Source organism: Pongo pygmaeus, chromosome 13 (genome assembly GCF_028885625.2).
Source record: "Pongo pygmaeus isolate AG05252 chromosome 13, NHGRI_mPonPyg2-v2.0_pri, whole genome shotgun sequence".
NCBI lineage: Eukaryota > Metazoa > Chordata > Mammalia > Primates > Hominidae > Pongo > Pongo pygmaeus.
Window position 1 is genome coordinate 51,737,971 of NC_072386.2, and position 19,200 is coordinate 51,757,170.

Genomic DNA, 19,200 nt, shown 5'->3' on the forward strand with positions numbered 1-19,200 from the left:
TGAATTGTAACTAATATATGTAGACTTGTTAGCAATCCAGTGATTAGTGTTTATATTCGTAATAGTTTATTAATTTAAAATGTGTACATCTAGGGGCAATAATAGAACAGTACAAGAGAAAATCTCCCTCTTTCACCAGTCTCCAGGTCTCCTACTGTTAAGAGGCCAATCCTACTGTTAATAGTTTCTTTTATCCAATTGAGTGTCCAGTAGCCATCTCAAACTTTAACATGTCCAAAACAGAACTTTTTTTTTGTTTATTTTTACTAAGTTTAGTCTTAGAGATTTGACCATCCACCAAGTTGCTCTAGCCAAAAAAATAGCATTTTTCATTGATTCTTCCTACTTCTAAAGTATATTTTAAATCTTGCCTATTTCTTTCTACTGTTACCACTTAAGTAAGTGTTCTTGACTGTCCTTTACAAAACGTATAGTATGTAAGTTATAGTTTGAACTTATTTATTATGTATTGTGTTTCCTTACTTTTTGTGTATCTTCTTTGCTATCCATGTAAGCTCAGAGCAGACAGGAATGTTGCCTGTGTTGTTGCCAAACCTACCCCACTACCTTTAAGTGCTTAGTTAATATTGAATGAAGGAATGAGTGAATGGATGGATGGATCGGCCTGAAATTTGTTTTGGTGAAGAAGTGAGGTTGAAATCCAGCTTTATTTTTTTCTCAAATACCCAGCCAGTTGTCGCAACATCAGCTTTCTCCATTATTTTTAATTACCATGTTTATGATATGTTATTGGTGTATTTGGATCTATTTTTCTTTATCGTATGTCTCTGGTGTATTTGGATCTAACTTTCTCTGGTGTGCTGTTGATCTAACTATTCATCTTCTGATATTAAACTTTATTACTGTGACTTTAGAATTTATTTTAATATATTTGGTAGAGTGAGTCCTCTGTCAAAAAAAACCCATTTTTTTATGTATTTATTTTTCCATTAGATATGTGGCTTTTAAATAAGTATAGCAGAAGCAACATTTGCATCACCCATGTTTTGTTCACTTCACATAAGAAATATGCAAGAAAACAATAGAAATCACTAGTTTGTGGGGAATAAGAATGGTATTCTTCTCATTCATGAAGTGAAAGATGAAAAGTTGATAGCATTACTTATTTTCTGTGGACATTGTAATAGCCACTTGCCACATCTTCTCATTTTAATTATGTCCTTAGCTCTTGCCAAGTCCCTATATCTCTTTGTTAAGACCCGTTATTTCAGGTAGGCAGGCGCTAAGACTTGCTCTAGCTTTCCTGCCTTTCTTCCTTGTGCCATTGTCTGAATCTGAAAGTGTCCTAAATTTACAATCAGCTACTTTAAAGCCTCATCAATGCTTAGGAGGTAAATAGAAGAGTTGGCCAGGGGCAGGAAGCCAAGGTATTTACCTGCGTACTTTGCAGACTCATTACATTTTTAGCATCTTCTAGGGAACATTAGCATATTGAGACAGTATGAGAGTTAGTGACCTAGAGATCTTCTGTTCTGCCTGCATTGAGAACTCCTGAGAAGTAGGAATAGCTGTAGCAGTAGTAGTATGTTCAGCAGAGCAGCCCTAACTTACTAAAAATGCTTATCAAACTTGTCAAGGTTGATAAGGCACTTTTCAAATACTGTTTCTCTGTAAATAAAAACTTTGCATTTGCCTTTGTGCCTTTCCTAAATTCAGAAAAACAGAAGAGATATATTCTACGCAAAACGATTTTTTAAAAATTAGTTACATGGCTCGGGCATGGTAGCTCATGCCTATAATCCCAGCACTTTGGGAGGCCGAGGTGGGCAGATCACCTGAGGTCGGGAGTTTGAGACCAGCCTGGCCAATGTGGTGAGAGACCCTGTGAAATCCCGACTCTGCTAAACATACAAAAATTAGCCAGGCATAGTGGCATATGCTTGTAATCTTAGCTACTTGGGAGACTGAGGCACAAGAATTGCTTGAACCCAGAAGGCAAAGGTTGCAGTGAGCTGAGATTGTGCCATTGCACTCCAGCCTGGGTGACAGAGTAAGACGTTGTCTCAAAAACAACAACAACATCAACAACAACAACAAAACCGAGTTACATGGTCTTCGGTTGTTCTTTGGAGCATTATGTCATTTACCTGTTGCTGTTGCAGAAATGAATAATGGCTTTGGAAGGTTTTGTTTGTATTCCTCTCCTCTGGAGAGGAATAAATATATTTATTTTTATATATGTATTTATTTATTTTTGTTGTTTAATGGCTTTACTTACCACTAAGGGCTCCTAAATCAGTATCTTGAACCCCCCGCCTTTAGTTTTAGTTTCATATTTTTGTCCATAGAACTTTTCCAGTTGGTTGTGCAATTGTTATCTCAAAATGTTAAAAACTGAGTATGTTTCTAACGCAAATCTCCTTCCCAGCTTTCCTGTTTTTTCTTTTTGACTTTTCACATTTTTGTCAGTGGTGTTATCATTGTTTCAGCCTGAATATATCAGTCATCTTTGATGTTTATACTTTTAATTCCATATGTACAAATTGTTAGCGTGTTCTTTGCTAAATCCCTGTTGCTCAGTAAATATTTTGATGAATATATTTGAATAATATGAATGAATATTTTTGTCTTTATTTAGTATTCTCTCTCCACTCTTTCCTATCTATCTAAAACTGTTCTTTCTGCAAAGTCCAATTCAAGTTCTTAACAAAAGAGTGACCAGATGGTATAGAAAGGTTGACTAAAATAAGAACTGAAAAATATCCTTTGCATTTCCTAACTGGTAGATCTTTGGGAAGAGGGATTTCAGTGGAGTAGCTCCAAGCAGATGCCACATTATAGATTGAGATGTGAATGAAAGATGAATTGGGTCAGCAGTTTAGATGTTCCTCAGGGAAACTTGGACTTGTTTATATGCTAAAGCAGCTAACAGATAGAGAAAGAGAGTCTGAAGACTCAGAAGATTATTAATGAAATACAAATTCTGAAGACCTGTGTAGTGATTCATTTTTCATCAGAGGATTGGAGGCACGTTTTTCACTGAAACATAAAGTAAGGATGGGCCTGGATTTAGATAATTTTGGTTTTTGAGAAGCAGGAAGTTAATGGAGCTCTTACTTAAAAACTGCCATTTTCTCTGAAATAAGCTGTGGGCAAAGTCACCTGTGAGGTGATGGAATGAAGCTTTTGAATAGTGATAACATTTGGGCCGGCGTGGTGGCTCACGCCTCTAATCCCAGCAATTTGGGAGGCCAAGGCGGGTGGACCAACTGAGGTCAGGAGTTCGAGACCAGCCTGACCAACATGGAGAAACCCCATCTCTATTGAAAATACTGAAAATTAGCCGGGCATGGTGGCATATGCCTGTAATCCCAGCTACTCAGGAGGCTGAGGCAGGAGAATTGCTTGAACCAGGGAGGCGGAGGTTGCAGTGAGCCGAGTTGGCGCCATTGCACTCCAGCCTGGGCAACAATAGCAAAACTCCCATCTCAAAAAAAAAAAAAAAAAAAATGAATAATGATAGCATTTGAAGTTGCTGTTATGGAGAATGAAAGAGGGAGTTGACCACCTTCAAAGAAGTCATATTAGGTACAGTTGAGCCCAGCTGAGGTTATAGTTAGACAACAGACTATAAGGGGATTATTTTTTCCTACCCTGCTCAGTAGGAGAAGTATAGGAGTGAAGGGGCTTTTGGCTGAGATGTAAGAGAGAGGCTACATGCCTGAGACAGAAATATAATTGGTCCAGGGAGATAAGAGAAGAGGTTAGTCATGTATTATGGGTTTCAACTGGTTATCTATATGAATAGCTAAAAGAAGTTGAATTATGTTATGGCAAATGAGAGTCAGACAAGGGACTGGAGGTCTGAAGGAAGACGAAAAAGAAATTCAGGGGGAATAAGGTAATGACTGGGAAAATAGAAGGTAAAAATCAAGTACAAAGTAAGTTTAATGGTCTTTGATAAATGCTTTTTTGTGGATATGAAGACTTCTTCTTTTCCTGAAAACCTTTTTGTGTATGAGGTAGCTTATAGCTGCAGATAAGAGCAGTGGTCTCCGGACTTTCATGATCTAGCTTCTCAAGCAGCAAACATTTTGAATATGTACCTTCAGTTATGCATATTTATTTATAAATCATATATGGATACTTTACTATTATGTTTTATATATTATAAAACATAAGCTAAACTAGATACTTAAAATGAGAGAGTAAATAAGCATATTTAAAAATTTTTTTAACATTATTGATGGTATAAAAAGTTTTTGGTGAGGGCATTGTGATACTTAGTTTTGAGAATGTTGGTTTCATACTTGGCTGTAGAGCTATTTGAAAGGCTTGTTTTAAGTTAGGTTTGTTTTGATACTTAGTTTTAATGGCTGTTGTAGCACAGAGCTTGTAAAGATACATAAATGTAGACAGAAGCTTAGATGGATGATGCTTATCTATCAAATATGCAAATTTTTTTGTCGAAATTCCCTAGTAAAATTTTCTGTCTTTACTAATTTAATTAGTTGCTCTTGAAAACTATTCCTAAGGTGTGCTGTGCTGTTAATCTCCATTTGCCCCTGTAAATGCATTTTCTGCCCTTGTGCACTGTGCTCTGTGCCCCAGAAGGCTGATTTATAAGGATCAAACTGGTATGCCTTGACCTCTGACTTCTGATTGGGTTCAGCCAATAGGAGGGACTGACAGGAGGACAGAGAGGACAGACATATTTATTCCTACAGCTTCCTTTTTGCTGGGTTGCAAGTTGTCAGTAACTGTGCTCCATCGTTATGGCCTTCTCCTACAGTCACCGGTCTCTGGGTTCCAGTAACTATTCACTCTCCTCCCCCTATTGGGCTTAGAGTGGTAAAATAGTTCTCTGCTGTGGCTAGCCCTGGAGTGCTTCACTATCCCTTCCTATTTTCTCTCAACCTTGCCTGCACATTTGTAAATAGTCCCTTCATTAAATAAACATCACATCTTTTTACATATTATCTATTTCTTTCCAGGACCCTTAGGGCTAAAGTTGCATTTTAATATATTTAAATGGATAGGTGAACTAAGTGATTGAAACTCTTCATTTAGTTTTTTTTTTTTTTTTTTTTTTTAAACGGAGTCTCACTCTGTCACCGAGGCTATAGTGCAGTGGTGAGATCTCGGCTCACTGCAGCCTCCATCTCCCAGGTTCCAGCAAGTCTCCTGCCTCAGCCTCCCGAGTAGCTGGGACTACAGACGCATGCCACCATGCCCAGCTAATTTTTTATTATTAGTAGAGATGGGGTTTCACCATGTTGGCCGGGCTGATCTCAAACTCCTGACCTCATTTGATCCACCCGCCTTGGCCTCCCAAAGTGCTGGGATTACAGGCGTGAGCCACGGCACCCGGCTTCATTTAGAATATTTTTAAGCAGATTAGATAACCCTGAGTTTTAAGTGTGCTGATAGAATTTTTATAGGTGACACATGTACATTGTTTTTGATAGCAAAAGAAAATCACATAATGCAAAAGTGTTCAAACATCTATTTTTAGTAGGGGAGTAGGTGTCGGTTTGTATATTAACTATAAGTAAAGCTTAATATCAATTCACTGTCTTGTTAAGACTTATTGTAATAATTTTAAACAGAATCAAGCCTCTGAATTCTGAAATTTGGAATGTATTAACACAGAAAAGACTTCACATGCTTTGTGTTAAAAAAAAAAAAAGGGGGAGGAAAGAAAGTAAATGTAAAACTCAATAAGTAACCATAATTATTGGTTAGTGTTTGCTTATGGATGGCAGTATATTATTATTTTCAAACTATTGTCAGATTTCATGAAATGATTTCCCTAATAGACAGAAAAAAAGCTTGAATTTTTGCAATGGGAGAGCTATTTTAGTGTATTTATTTGGCCATTGATTATTTGACAATCCTATTTGAAAGGTAAGATTTATTTTTTTATCTTATTTTATTCACTGATTAATGGAACTCAAGTAGATAGTAACATGTTTAATCAGGGTTCTTTTACTATGGACAATATAGATGACTGGAATTTTTAAACCTTAATTATGTGTATGAATTTAAAATGGAAAATAAATAACTTGGCTTGTGTTCTTCCAAATACTTTCTATGCACATATAGATATACAGGGCACAATTTGAGGGCATGATGACAGTCATTAACAAAACAAAGTTCCTATCCTCTTGGAGCTTTCATTTTGTTAGATAATTACCAAATAAATGGTAATTATATAATGCAATGTAGTGATAAGTGACATGAAAAAGAAACTAGTGTAAGAATAGAGAGTGATAGGGTATCGTTTATTAAATAACTTAGTTAGGGAAGGTCTTTCAGATGTTGTGGCATCTGAACAGAGACTTGAATGAAGTGATAGAGTGTAGCCATATGAGTATCTGGAGGAAGAGTGTCTTAAAGGAGAGAGATCAAGTGCAAAGATGCATGGAAGCAGATGTGTTGGTATGACTGAGAATAAAATGGAGAGTTTTGTGGCTGGAATACAAAGAGCTAAGGTCAGAATGGCAGAAAATTAGGCCTGGAGAGGTAGGTGAAGGCCGTATCATGCTAGGTCTTGGAGGTCATAAGAACTTTAGATTATTCTAACTGGAAGACTTTGGAGGAGACAAAGCAAGGTAATGGCATCTGATTTGCATTCTTTTTTTTTTTTTTTTGAGACAGAGTCTTTCTCTGTCGCCCAGTCTGGAATGCAATGGCGCGATCTTGGCTCACTGCAACCTCCGCCTCCTAGGTTCAAATGATTCTCCTGCCTCAGCCTCCCGAGTAGCTTGGACTACAGGCGCACATGCCATCAGGCCCAGCTAATTTTTGTATTTTTAGTAGAGATGGTGTTTTACCATATTGGCCAAGCTGGTCTGGAACTCCTGACCTCAGGTGATCCACCCGCCTTGGCCTCCCAATGTGCTGGGATTACAGGCGTGAGCCATCGCACGCGGCCCTGGTTTGCTTTTTAAAGGGATTACCTGGGTTGCTATATGAATAGACTCTAGAAATATCAGAGCAGAAGCCAGGAGGCCTGTCACAAAGCAACTGCAGTAGTCTAGATGAGAGTTTGAACTCATGCGTGTATAGACACACTACTAGATGCATGTACAGATATACTACTAGGTGTATGTGTACATATCATATGAAAACTAATACACATATGGCATCTAATAGTGTGTCTGTACATGCATGATATATATATATACACACAAAAAAAAACACACATGCACATATATAATTCTTTTTGGGTTAAAAAATATATTTTGTTCAGAAACTTCTTTTTTACATTTAGCAGTGTAATATGGACATCTTTAACAGTGAATACATATACATATACTTGATTCCTTTTAATGGATGGATGCTATTCCATGTTGTAGTGTTCAGTACATTATTTAATCTGTCTCATATTGAAAAACATTTATGTTTCCAGTGTTTTTAAAAAATAACAGGCAATATTCTGAGTGTTCTTGGTCGTAGTTGTTGCATTGCATCTGTAGGATAAATTCCGAGAAGCATGATGGGTCTAAGGATATGTTCATGTTAAACTTTAATGATTATTACTAAATTGACTGCTAGAAAGACTGCCAGTTTACACTTCTACTAATGTTGTTTAAGAATTTTTCCTTCCTTACATCCTTTCCAATACTGAGTACTATCAGTCTTTTTTATCTTTACATGTTGGTGAGAGAGAAACAGCACCATGGTTGGTTGGATTTTCTTTTAATTATGAGTAATAAATATCAAAGCTCATAAATTTTAATTTGTGATGAGTAATAAAGGATATTACTTTCTCTTTGGTGTTTGTTCTGAGAAAATACTGATTTAGAAAGTTTATAACTTTATCTTATCTACTTATAAAACTGAAATTAAAAAGTAAAATACAGTTTCTGACCTTATATAACAATGTAGCCATGTAACTTGCCATTTTTCTCAATTTTCCTTATCCCCAGTGTTCTGTGTACTTACTGAATTTTTATCCTCAATGCTCTACATACCTGCTGTGACCTCTGAGATGTCATTATTTTTCAATGCAATATTGTCCATTAATGTTCTCTTTCATCAGTATTAAAGAAGTAGTTAAAATTACATAGCTAATTAATTCACCTACTAAAAATATTATACTAAAATAAATTCAAGTATACCCATTCAGTATCTGTTGTTGCCAGTTAGCTATCTTCCCTGGGTCCACAATTCCTTACTCCCGGCCCAATTAGCTATCATACAGATGTATGCCATTGTATACTGAAGGATCACAGCCTAAAATGGTATGCTAGATTAGCCCAAATTCTTCAGTATTTTTGGAAAACCAATTTAACGTTCATACCCTAATTAAAGCTGAATTAGTTATAGTGTTATCTCCTTATAACAGAGAAAACACATAATGGTGCTACAGTTTGGTAGAATCCTACACTCATACTGTTCATGGGACCTAGATGGCACTGAGGGTAAGGTTGTTACAAAGTTATTCTAATTTAGTGTAATAAATCACTCTGGACATAGTCCAAGGAGGACAGGACTTCAATTATTATATTTTATGTCATAAAGATTTATGTTTGGCTGGGTGGGGTGGCTCATGCCTGTAATCCCAGCACTTTGGGAGGCCAAGGTGGGCTGATTGCTTGAGCCCAGGCATTCAAGACCAGCCTGGGCAACATGGTGAAATCCTGTCTCTACAAAATTACAAAAGTTAGCCAGGCATGGTGGCACATGCCTGTGGTCCCAGCTACTGAAGAGGCTGAGGTGGGAGGATCACCTGAGCACAGGGAGGTTGAAGCTGCAGGATCATGCCACTGCACCCCAGCCTGGGTGACAGAGTCTCTGTCTCCAAAAAAAAAAAAAAAAAGGATATACATTTTAATGAACCTTTAGCCTATTTTATGTTAAAGCCTGTAGGAAAGCAGGGAAATATAACTATAGGGTCAACTTTTAATTTATATAAATTTTCTTTCTTTTTTTTTTTTTTTGAGGTAGGATCTCTGTCACCCAGGCTGGAGTGGAGTGGTACGATCTCAGCTCATTGCAGCCTCAACCTCCCAAGCATCAGTCCTCCCACCTTAGCCTCCCAAGTATTAATATATTAATAATTGGGTCTACAGGCGCTCACCACCATGCCTGACTAATTTTTGTGTGTGTGGTTTTTTTTTTTTTTTTTTTTTTAAATGAGACAGAGTTTCTCTCTTGTTGCCCAGGCTGGAGTGCAATGACGTGATCTCGGCTCACCACAACCTCTGCCTCCTCCTGGTTCAAGTGATTCTCCTGCCTTAGCCTGCTGAGTAGCTGGAATTACAGGCATGTGCCACCACGCCCAGCTAATTTTGTATTTTTAGTAGAGCCAGGGCTTCTCCATGTTGGTCAGGCTGGTCTCAAACTCCCGACCTCAGATGATCCGCCTGCCTCGGCCTCCCAAATTGCTGAGATTGCAGGCATGAGCCACCGCACCTGGCTGTTTATAATTTTTTCAAAGTGTTTATGTATCATTTTACATTTTCTTTTTCCAAATGTTTCTGTATTATTGTACATTTTCTCATACCAATAATAGATAGTATGAAATATGTTGCAAACAATAAACTTTGTTTTCTATTAAAGAGATAGTGCTTTAGTCAATATTTTAAATGCTTCGGTCTCAGATTTTTTTTTTTTTTTAATGTAGGGAAGAGACTATCACTCTGACTGATTTTATGACATAAGGAGTATGAGAAATTGTGTAGGGAGGATAAAAATTTAGAACAAAGCTAAGTAAGGTTTAAATACTTTTATGTGTTTAGCAAAAGGGATTCTTAAGTTGCTGGCTAAGGGGGTTTATTGCTTATCCAGAAGATTTGACCTTGTGAATTGACTTATTCTTCTCCAAGGCACTTGAGAGAAAAGACAACGATAGCAGTTACTTCTAGAGGCTATTATGGATTGGAGGATGAGAAGGGAACTGCATGTACCTCAACAAGGCGTCGGTCAACACCGCGAAGTTTGGCAGGCTTGACAAGTGGAGTTTTTGAATCTATAATGGTTCAAGTTTTGAGACAGGAAGAACAGCTGAGAGCAAAAGAAGAAAAAAGGTAAACGTTAAAAAAAAAAATTTCATAATTTCAGCTGCATAATTTTTATGTGCCCATATCAGATTTCTGGGCCCATTTTAGTAGTGTTCCAAAATGCATTGTTACAAAAGTATGAATTCATAATGAAATATCACAATAAAATTTGTTTAAAATTTTAAAATTTAAAACCACTTATCTTGAAGCTATACAAAAATAATTTCTACAGAATATTTCAGACTGCTTTCTAGATTTCTAGTAGTATTCATTCTCAAGTGAATTATAAGTTTTAAATTAGAGGAATTTTCTATAGGTTTGTAGTTTTAGAACAGAATCACAGACCTTTAAAATCAGGAGAAACTCCAGAGATTATGTAGTTCAAGCATGACATAAATTCGCCTCTGCCCGTTCCTCCATTGGAATTAATATCCTGGATAACTGTGCTTACTCTGGGCTGATCAGGAAAAAGTGTGCTCAATTAGTGGTAGCTTCTAGGGTCTGGGAGCATAAGAGTGATGGCATTTATATAACTTTTTAATTTATAAAAAGAGAACAGGGCCCAGAGAGGTAAGTGACACTGATGTTTCTATACTGACAAACAAAAAAAAAACTAGTTATTTTTATAGTACTAAATCAAATTGCTAACTATGTTAGGAGTGATTACTAATGTTATAAGGACTTGTTAATGCTGGTCAGAAGCAATTTATAATATTTTGTTGCTCTTCTTGTAATAATAAATGTAACTTGCTTTGAAATTTGTAGGATTAAAACTAAGCCTTGAGACTTTCTACCATCATACTTTTTCCAGCAGTAATTAATTTGGAAACCTGCTGTAAAGTATTTTTTTTTCCCTTGTGCAGAGCTTCACAGAACTACTCCTACTATAGGAAAGGAGGGCTTATGGAAAGGGGTAAAGATTAACTTGACAGTAGTGTACAGTAGATTGGAATGGGGAGAATTGAAGAAAAGGAAGGCTTGTACGAAGAAGGCTGTAGTAGTCTACATCTCCACTACTGGTCACCACCTCCAATACTGGTCACCAGAAACTGGAAGAAATCAGATTGTCCTGAGAACAATTAATAGGACTTAGTATCTTCTTTGATATAGGGAGAACAAAGGAAGAGACAAAGATAAGTCAAAAAGTAGTTGTAATAATAGTAGTGATATAAACAATAAGATAAAAAAAGAATGGCTAACGTTTATTGAGCATGAGTATTTGCCAGGTTTAGCTCTAAGCACCTTCCTTGTATTCAGCATTTATCCTGAGGCACAGAGTGATTAAGTAACTTGCCCAAGGTCATACAGTTTTTGAGTAGTGAACTCAAGATTGGAACCCAATCAGTCTGGCTCTAGAGCTTGTGCTTCTAAGCAGTATACCATTTTTTGATTTGTAAAATGGTAAAACTAGCAAAGAAAATAGAAGAGCTTGAAAATGTGAGTCCAGGTAGGGGAAAAAGCAGTGAATTCATTTTGAATAAATTGTTTAATATGATAATGAAAACATTTACATATCCAAGCAGGAATGGGTAGTAGGAAACTATGAATATGAATCAATCTATGTGTGCCCTGACATCAAATAAACATGGGAGAATAAGCCATGGGAGGAAAACCCTCTGTTAAATATCATAGTAACTATGATAATTTAATGGAGTTATATGAATTAAGCTATCTCTTTTAGTGTTAACGTTTTAAATTATAAAATATTTAAAGCATAGAACAAAGAATAAATAAAATTAAAGCCTGTGCTGTGGAGAAGTAGGAAGGCTTTTACGCTGTTGGTGGGAATGTAAATTAGTTCAGCCATTGTGGAAGACAGTATGATGATTCCTCAAAGATCTAGAACCATTTGACCCAGCAATTCCATTACTGGGTATATAACCCAAAGGAATATAAATCATTCTGTTATAAAGGTACGTGCACGCCTATGTTCATTGCAGCACTATTCACAATAGCAAAGACATGGAATCAACCCAAATGCTCAGCAATGATAGACTAGATAAAGAAAATGTGGTACATACAGACCATGGAATACTATGCAGCCATAAAAAGGAATTAGATCATGTCATTTGCAGGGACATGGATGAAGCTGGAAGCCATTATCCTCAGCAAACTAACATAGGAACAGAAAACTAAACACCACATGTTCTCACTTATAAGTGGGAGCTCAACAGTGAGAACACATGGACACAGGGAGGGGAACAACACACACTGGGGCCTGTAAGTGGGGTGGGGGGTGGGAGAGCATCAGGATAAATAGCTAATGCATGCTGAACTTAATACCTAGGTGATGGGTTGATAGGTGCAGCAAACCACCATGGCACATGTTTACCTGTGTAACAAACCTGCACGTCCTGCACTTGTATCCTTGACCTTAAAATAATAATAATAATTTTTAAAAAGCCTATGTGCCCACAACCCAACAATTTTTTTTTTTAAGAATTAGCCATAAATGCCATCTAGTTTCCTTGTACTTCTGTTACAGAAGATACCCCATCTTAACTTTTTTGTTTCTCATTCCCATGCATTTTATTATTGAACTGTAAGAATTTTTTTTTTTTTTTTGAGACGGAGTTTTGCTGTTGTTGCCCAGGCTAGAGTGCAGTGGCACAATCTTGGCTCACCACAACCTCTGCCTCCCAGGTTCAAGCGATTCTCCTGCCTCAGCCTCCTGAGTAGCTGGGATTACAGGCAAGCACCACCACACCCGGCTAATTCTGTATTTTTAGTAGAGGTGGAGTTTCTCCATGTTGGTCAGGCTGGTCTTGAACTCCCAACCTCAGGTGATCTGCCCACCTGGGCCTCCCACAGTTTTGGGATTACAGGTGTGAGCCACCGCGCCCAGCCAAGACTTCTTTATGTATTCTGGATATAAGCCCTTTGTCAGATATATGTGTTCACAAGTGTTTTCTCAGTCCATGGCCTTCATTTTCAGTGTTTTTGGAGAAGGTTTTTGTCTTGGAAGTTCGAATCATCCATTTTTTAATGTTTTTGTGGACCTACCTAAGGAATCTTAGCATACCCAAGGTTATGGAAATTTTTGTTCTAGAATTTTTTAAGTTTTGGTTTTTCTGGTTATGTTTATTCTTTTGAAGTTAATTTTTGTGTGTGGTATGAAGTAAGGAAAAACTTTACTTTTTTTCATATGGATAGCCAGTTCCTTCAGTATCATTTGTTGAACAAAAACTATTCTTTCACCACTGAATTACCTTTGCATCTTTGTTGAAAAGCAATTGAACGTATTATTTGTGAGTCTTTCTGAACTGTGTTCTGTTTCATTTAGCTATAGCTGTATCTTTATGTTAGCACTATATTGATTTGATTACTATAACTTTACAGTATGTCTTGAAATTAAATAGCATGTCTTCCAACTTTATGGGGTTTTTTTTTTCAAATTCGTTTGTCTATACTAGGACCTTCACTTTTTGTGTAATTTTGAAATCATATTGTTAATTTCTACAGAAAAAGCCTGGGAAGGTTGATTGATATTACATGGAAGTTATCAATTTCTGGATAATTGTTTTGTTTTCTTTTTTTCTTAGCTATATTTTGTAGTTTTCAGTGTGCACATTTTTTACATATTTGGTTACCTTTTTCCCTACATATTTCATGGTTTTTATGCAACTGTAAGTCATTTTAAAATTTAATTTACAATTATTTATTGCTAATATATGTAGAAATACAAACTTTAGTACAGTAACCTTTTGTCTTCTCTGAGTTTTGTCAGGTTTTGCTTCATGTAATTTGAAACTATGCTATTAGATGCATAGATACTTATGTCTTTTATGTTTTTTGATGTATTGACTTCTTTCTTATTATGTCCCTTTTTATCCCTGGTAATATTTCTTACATTCTTTAATATTCCATTTTATCTCCAGTGTTGGCCTATTATAATGCTCTGCCTCGTTGTTTTATTTTTTTCAAAGTAGTTTCTGTAGGATTTACAGGATGTGCTTTAATCATGGTTAGTTTCAAATAATGCTGTACCACTTGACAGTATGCCTCTGTATACCATTTTTCATTCTTTGTGCTATTGTCATATGCCTTCCTTCTACATGTGTTTTAAACCCCCAATACACTGTTATTGTATGTGCTTTAAATAGTTGTGTTTTGAAGAAATCAAAGAATGAAAAGAAGTATTTTATATTTAATCCATACATTTACCCTACCCAACATTCTGCCTTCCTTTATGTTGATCCATGATACCATCTGATATCATTTTTCTACTGTCTAAAGAGCTCTTTTAGCATTTCTTGTAATATAGGTCTGCCAACAATGAAATCTGAGTTTTTTCTTGTCTGAAAAAATTTTTATTTTTCCTTACATCTTGAAGGATGGAGAGGGGGTGTGTGTGTGTGTGTGTGTGTGTGTGTGTGTGTGTGTGTGTGTGTAATGCATATACATATATGACTCTGTATTGACAGGTTTTTTCCTATCAGCTCTTTAAGTATGACATGTTTTACTATGCATAGTTTTTTAAAAGAAGCCTGCTAACTTCCTTATCTTTGTTCCTATGTGAGTGGTCTGTCTTATTTCTCTAACTGCCTTTAAGATTTTCTCTTTATAATTAGCTTTCAGCAATTTGTTATGTGCATTTGGTGTGAGCTTATGTGTGTATGTTTGTGTTTATCTTGCTTGAGGTTCATTTCGCTTCTTTGATCCATAGACTTTCAGTCTTCTCTGTGCTCTTTTCCAGGTTGCTCATATTTTCTTCTGCAGTGTCTAATCCAGTGAACTGTTTACTGAATATAATTTTTTTATCTCTAAAAGTTACATTTAGTTCTGTTTTTTATATATCTTCATTTCTCTTATTATCTTCATGTTTTAATTTCTAATCTCTAACTTCATCGTCTTTGTAATTTCTAAGTCTTTGTGTTGTTTTTCTCCTGGTTATATTTTTATGCTTCTTGGCATGTCCAATAATTTTTATTGGAAATTAGACATTGTGAACATTGCTTTGTTGAGTCTGGAGTTTTATTTACTTCCTTTGAAGAGGATTAGGCTTTGTTCTGGCAAGCAGTTAAGTTTCTTGTAGAACAGTTTGAAAAGTCCAGGTTTTAAGCTGTTTTAGGGTGTGTCTGAAATAGCCTTCACTCCAGTTCAGCCCTACAACAGCATAATGCCTCTCAGGCCTCTGCTAAATGCCCATAAGTGGTGACTGAGGACTTTCTGCTTCAGCTGGTCAGAACTCAGTTACCTCCCCAGTTTGTGTGGCTGTCCGAATTGCTACCTTATAATATTCTGGTCAGATTTAACTTTGTGGAGTTTAGGAAGTCACAACCAGGACAGTCGGCTCTCCCTGTCAGTAGGTTCCACATGCACTGATTCAACCAACTGCTTATTTCCCAAATATTTCCCATATTTGGGGAAAAAAATAAAAATAACAATACCACAATTTAAAAAATTCAAAATTTAAAATACAATATAGATTTCTGTTCTGTATAATAACTTCCTTCTTTTTGGAATTATCTCACAACTTCCAGGTGCTTCATCCTCCCCAGATGCCAATCTCTATCCCCTCAACTCCACTCCGCTGGACTCCCTGTTCCCGACTTTCTGTTCTCATAGTCTAAAAACTGCCTTCAGTCAGAAAGCTGGATGTCTTAGTTTATTTTCTGTTGCTTATAACAGGATACTGGAAACTGGGTAATTTATGAAGAGAAAGAATTTATTTTTTATAGTTATAGAGGATGTGAAGTCCAAGGTCAGGCAGTACATCTGGTAGTCATCTTGCTGGTGGCAACTCTCTGCAGAGTCCCGAAACTGCACAAGGCATCACATGGTGAGGGGGCTGAGTGTGCTAGCTCAAGTCTCACTTCTTATAAAGCCATCAGCCCCATTCCCATGATACCTCATTAATCCACTCATTTGGGCAGAACCCTCATGACCCAATAACCTCTTGAAGGCCCCACCTCTCAATACTGCCACATTGTGGATTAAATTTCAACACGAGTTTTGGAGGGGACAACTATTCAAGCCAACTGTCCTAGCACTGGGCAGTTGTAGGGATCATCTCATTTGTTTCACTTCTCTTGGTGATCACAGTCCTGCACTGTTTGTCCAGTGTCTGAAAATGTATGTTTTATATATTGTGTTCAGTTTGTAGCTGCTTACAGTAGGAGGGTAAGTTTGGTTCAATTACTTCATCATGACCACAAAAAGTGGTCATTTCCATGCATTTTTAATGTTTTAATTACATAGGTATATATTTGTAGATAATATATAACATTGTTTTGCATGTCTTTAACCTTCATATAATTGGCAACTTTAAAAATATATATATATACACACACACACATATACATAGATACATACATACATACATACATACATAAAATTTCAGTAGGTTTTTGGGGAACAGATGGTGTTTGGTTATATGAATAAGTTCTTTAGTGGTGATTTCTGAGATTCTGTTGCACCCATCACCCGAGCAGTGTACACTTTACCCAAAGTATAGTCTTTTATCCCTTACAACTTTCTGTTTCCATTTATTTACATATCTGAGCTTTATTCATGTTGAACTGTTCTAGTTTATTTCAAGCCTTATATAATAACTATATAATAGTATTACATCATGTGACTGTATTTCAGTGTATCCATTTTCCAGAAGAGATGGACATTTTGAAGTATTTCTGTTGTTTCATTATTATAGAATGCTATAGTAAACATTCTTGTGTCTCCCTTGAGGATGGACACAGAGATGGATAGATTAAATTAGATAGATAGATAGATTAATTGATGATAAATAGATTGGATGGATGGATAGATAGATAGATAGATAGATAGATAGATAGATAGATAGATAGATAGTCCAGGTCTCTCCTTTACGTTTCAGACCTAACTGCCTGCTTAATATCTTCTCTGGATGTCGTATCTATCAGTGTTGGTATCAGTGTCTCTCCTCTGCCAGGAAACATGTGGCACATTCAAATTAGGATATTTCAAAGAGGGTTTATTTTCAAAGGGGTTACAATGTAGCAGAATCTTAAGAAATGAGGCTGTAACCAGGGCAAGCAGAGAGAGTAACTGGTACCCAGGAAACAGTTACAGAGAAGAGACTGTTTTGAGAAGATACTTCTATTGAAGGACAAAGCCCAAGGCAACCTCATGAGGAGGGAGCCAGGGAAATAAATGCTTCATCCCACTTTCTTTTATCTTTCTGGTTACCTCCCAGGTCTCTCCATTGATGAACCCAAGGGAAGACTGAGAATGAGGTTGCCTATTGATACAGATAAACCTTACAGTGAAGGATGGAGAATGGATCTAGAGGCAAACAATCTAATCTGTCAATCTAATACCCTGTCAAGAGTTAGTCAGAGACTAGCTGAGAGTATAGATTTCATAAATTTAGATAGGGAAGGGACTTTGAAATCATAGGAAGGTCATGTTAGAAGACAGAGGAAGGTATTTTGTTATTTTTGTTATTGTTGTTGTTTTCATTAAAACCTTTGGCATAAGAAGTGGGGAAAACAGTTTTCACTTTGTTAAGTAGGTTAAAACACCTGTTATGTCAGAAGTTTGAGATCAAGATAGCAGTATCCTGAAAATTTAGTATATATTTTAATATGGTAATACTTTATCTGGTATCTGATGGACATCTGATAATTTACAGCTGATCATCTGGGCAGACACAAACTCAAAAGTAGATTATTTTTAAATTTTTACTCTATATATATATATATATGTGTGTGTGTGTGTGTGTGTGTATGTGTGTGAAGTTTTTTTAAACCAACCCTGGTCTACAGAAATTTTTTGCAATCTTTAAATGTTAACAATTTGGTTTCTAATTTGTTACCTATTCCATTTAAAGGAAGGAAGCTCCCCACTCTATATTTTGATTGTTATACAGTAGGCTGATTACCTTCCTTGTGCAGTATATGCTATCAAAATAATGGCTTCTTACATTGCCAGATTAAAAATCCTGACATTCCTCTATTGCTGTCTTTATTAGTTTGGACAGCATTGGACACCAGTATAAAGGAGATGGCGAGTGATGGCCTGTTGAACAGAGAGGAATAAATACTGAGAAAGGCTTGGTAGTCTGGCCATCTTCAAGAAAATGCTGGTAGGACAACAGGCAGTCTTAGGGGAACTGGTGTAGAGAGACCGTGTTGATTTAGGAGACAGCAGCCCTCTAAGTGAAAGTCTGAGAAAATTCAGTGAAAGAGCTGATTAATTTATTGCTGAAATAGTCTTTAAGCTAATCATAACCACCACCACATTCTGTTTATAATGAAGACCTAAAGCCATTAAGGAATGATTGAATAATATGTTGTATACCTTGTTTATTAAACAGGAAAGTAGATAACACATTTAAGATACTTCTTTTTTTTTTTTTTTTTTTTTTGAGATGGAGTCTTGCTTTGTTGCCCAGGCTGTAGTGCAATGGTGCAGTCTTGGCTCACTGCAACCTCCACTTCCCGGATTCAAGTGATTCTCCTGAGTAGCTAGGGCTACAGGTGCTGCCACTATGCCCAGCTAATTTTTGTATTTTTAATAGAGATGGGATTTCACCATGTTGCCCAGGCTGGTGTCAAACTCCTGACCTCAGGTGATCCACCCTCCTCGGCCTCCCAAAGTGCTGGAATTATAGGTGTGAGCCACCATACCGGCCATTTTAGATACTTAAAAAATAAAATAAAATCAATGAAAATTGGCAATTGGTTCTCCTCAAGTAAATTTCTATTAATCTGGAATATGACATTATTAGGTAGCAGTTTTGATAACTAAAGTCTACTTTAGTTGTCTTAAACATACTAGATCTGTTCACTGTTCCTTTTTTGCAAAACTATTTGGATTTTCAGAAATAGTGAATTTTTTTTTGTTTGTGGGTTTTTTTTGAGACAGGTTCTCACTCTGTCTCCCAGGCTGGGGTGATGTGATCACGACTCACTGCAGACTCCACCTCCTAGGCTCAAGTTATCCTCCCACCTCAGCCTCCCAAGTAGCTGGGATTACAGGCATGACCACCACACTTGGCAAATTTTTACATTTTTTGTAAAGACGAGGTCTCACTATATTTCCCAGACTGGTCTCGAACTCCTGGGCTCAAGCCATCCTCCCGCCTTGGCCTTCCAAAGTGTTGGGATTACAGGCATGAGCCACCATGCCCAGCCAGTGTGTATTTTGTTAGTACTCTTTATTTCATGTACTTTTACAAACTTACTGGTATTTTACTGATTTGGAAATCACTGGAATTGAAACAGATTTTTAAACTCCAGTGATTATT

At 36.6% G+C, this 19,200-nt stretch overlaps 1 protein-coding gene across 7 annotated transcripts in view; it reads left to right on the forward strand.

The window, feature by feature from the left end:
- Positions 1-19,200, forward strand: part of BRD10 (bromodomain containing 10) — a 141,960-nt gene that overhangs the window by 10,334 nt on the left and 112,426 nt on the right. For 6 of the 7 annotated variants that reach the window (XR_008504531.2, XM_063649541.1, XM_063649542.1 and 3 more), the window contains exon 2: positions 9,798-9,998. The exons of the other annotated variant lie outside the window; for it this stretch is intronic. Coding sequence is in view for 5 of the 6 variants with exons in the window: in XM_063649541.1 (XP_063505611.1) it covers positions 9,798-9,998 (201 nt within the window). In the remaining variant the exon portion in view is untranslated. The remainder of the gene's footprint in view (positions 1-9,797; positions 9,999-19,200) is intronic. 7 annotated transcript variants of the gene reach the window in all.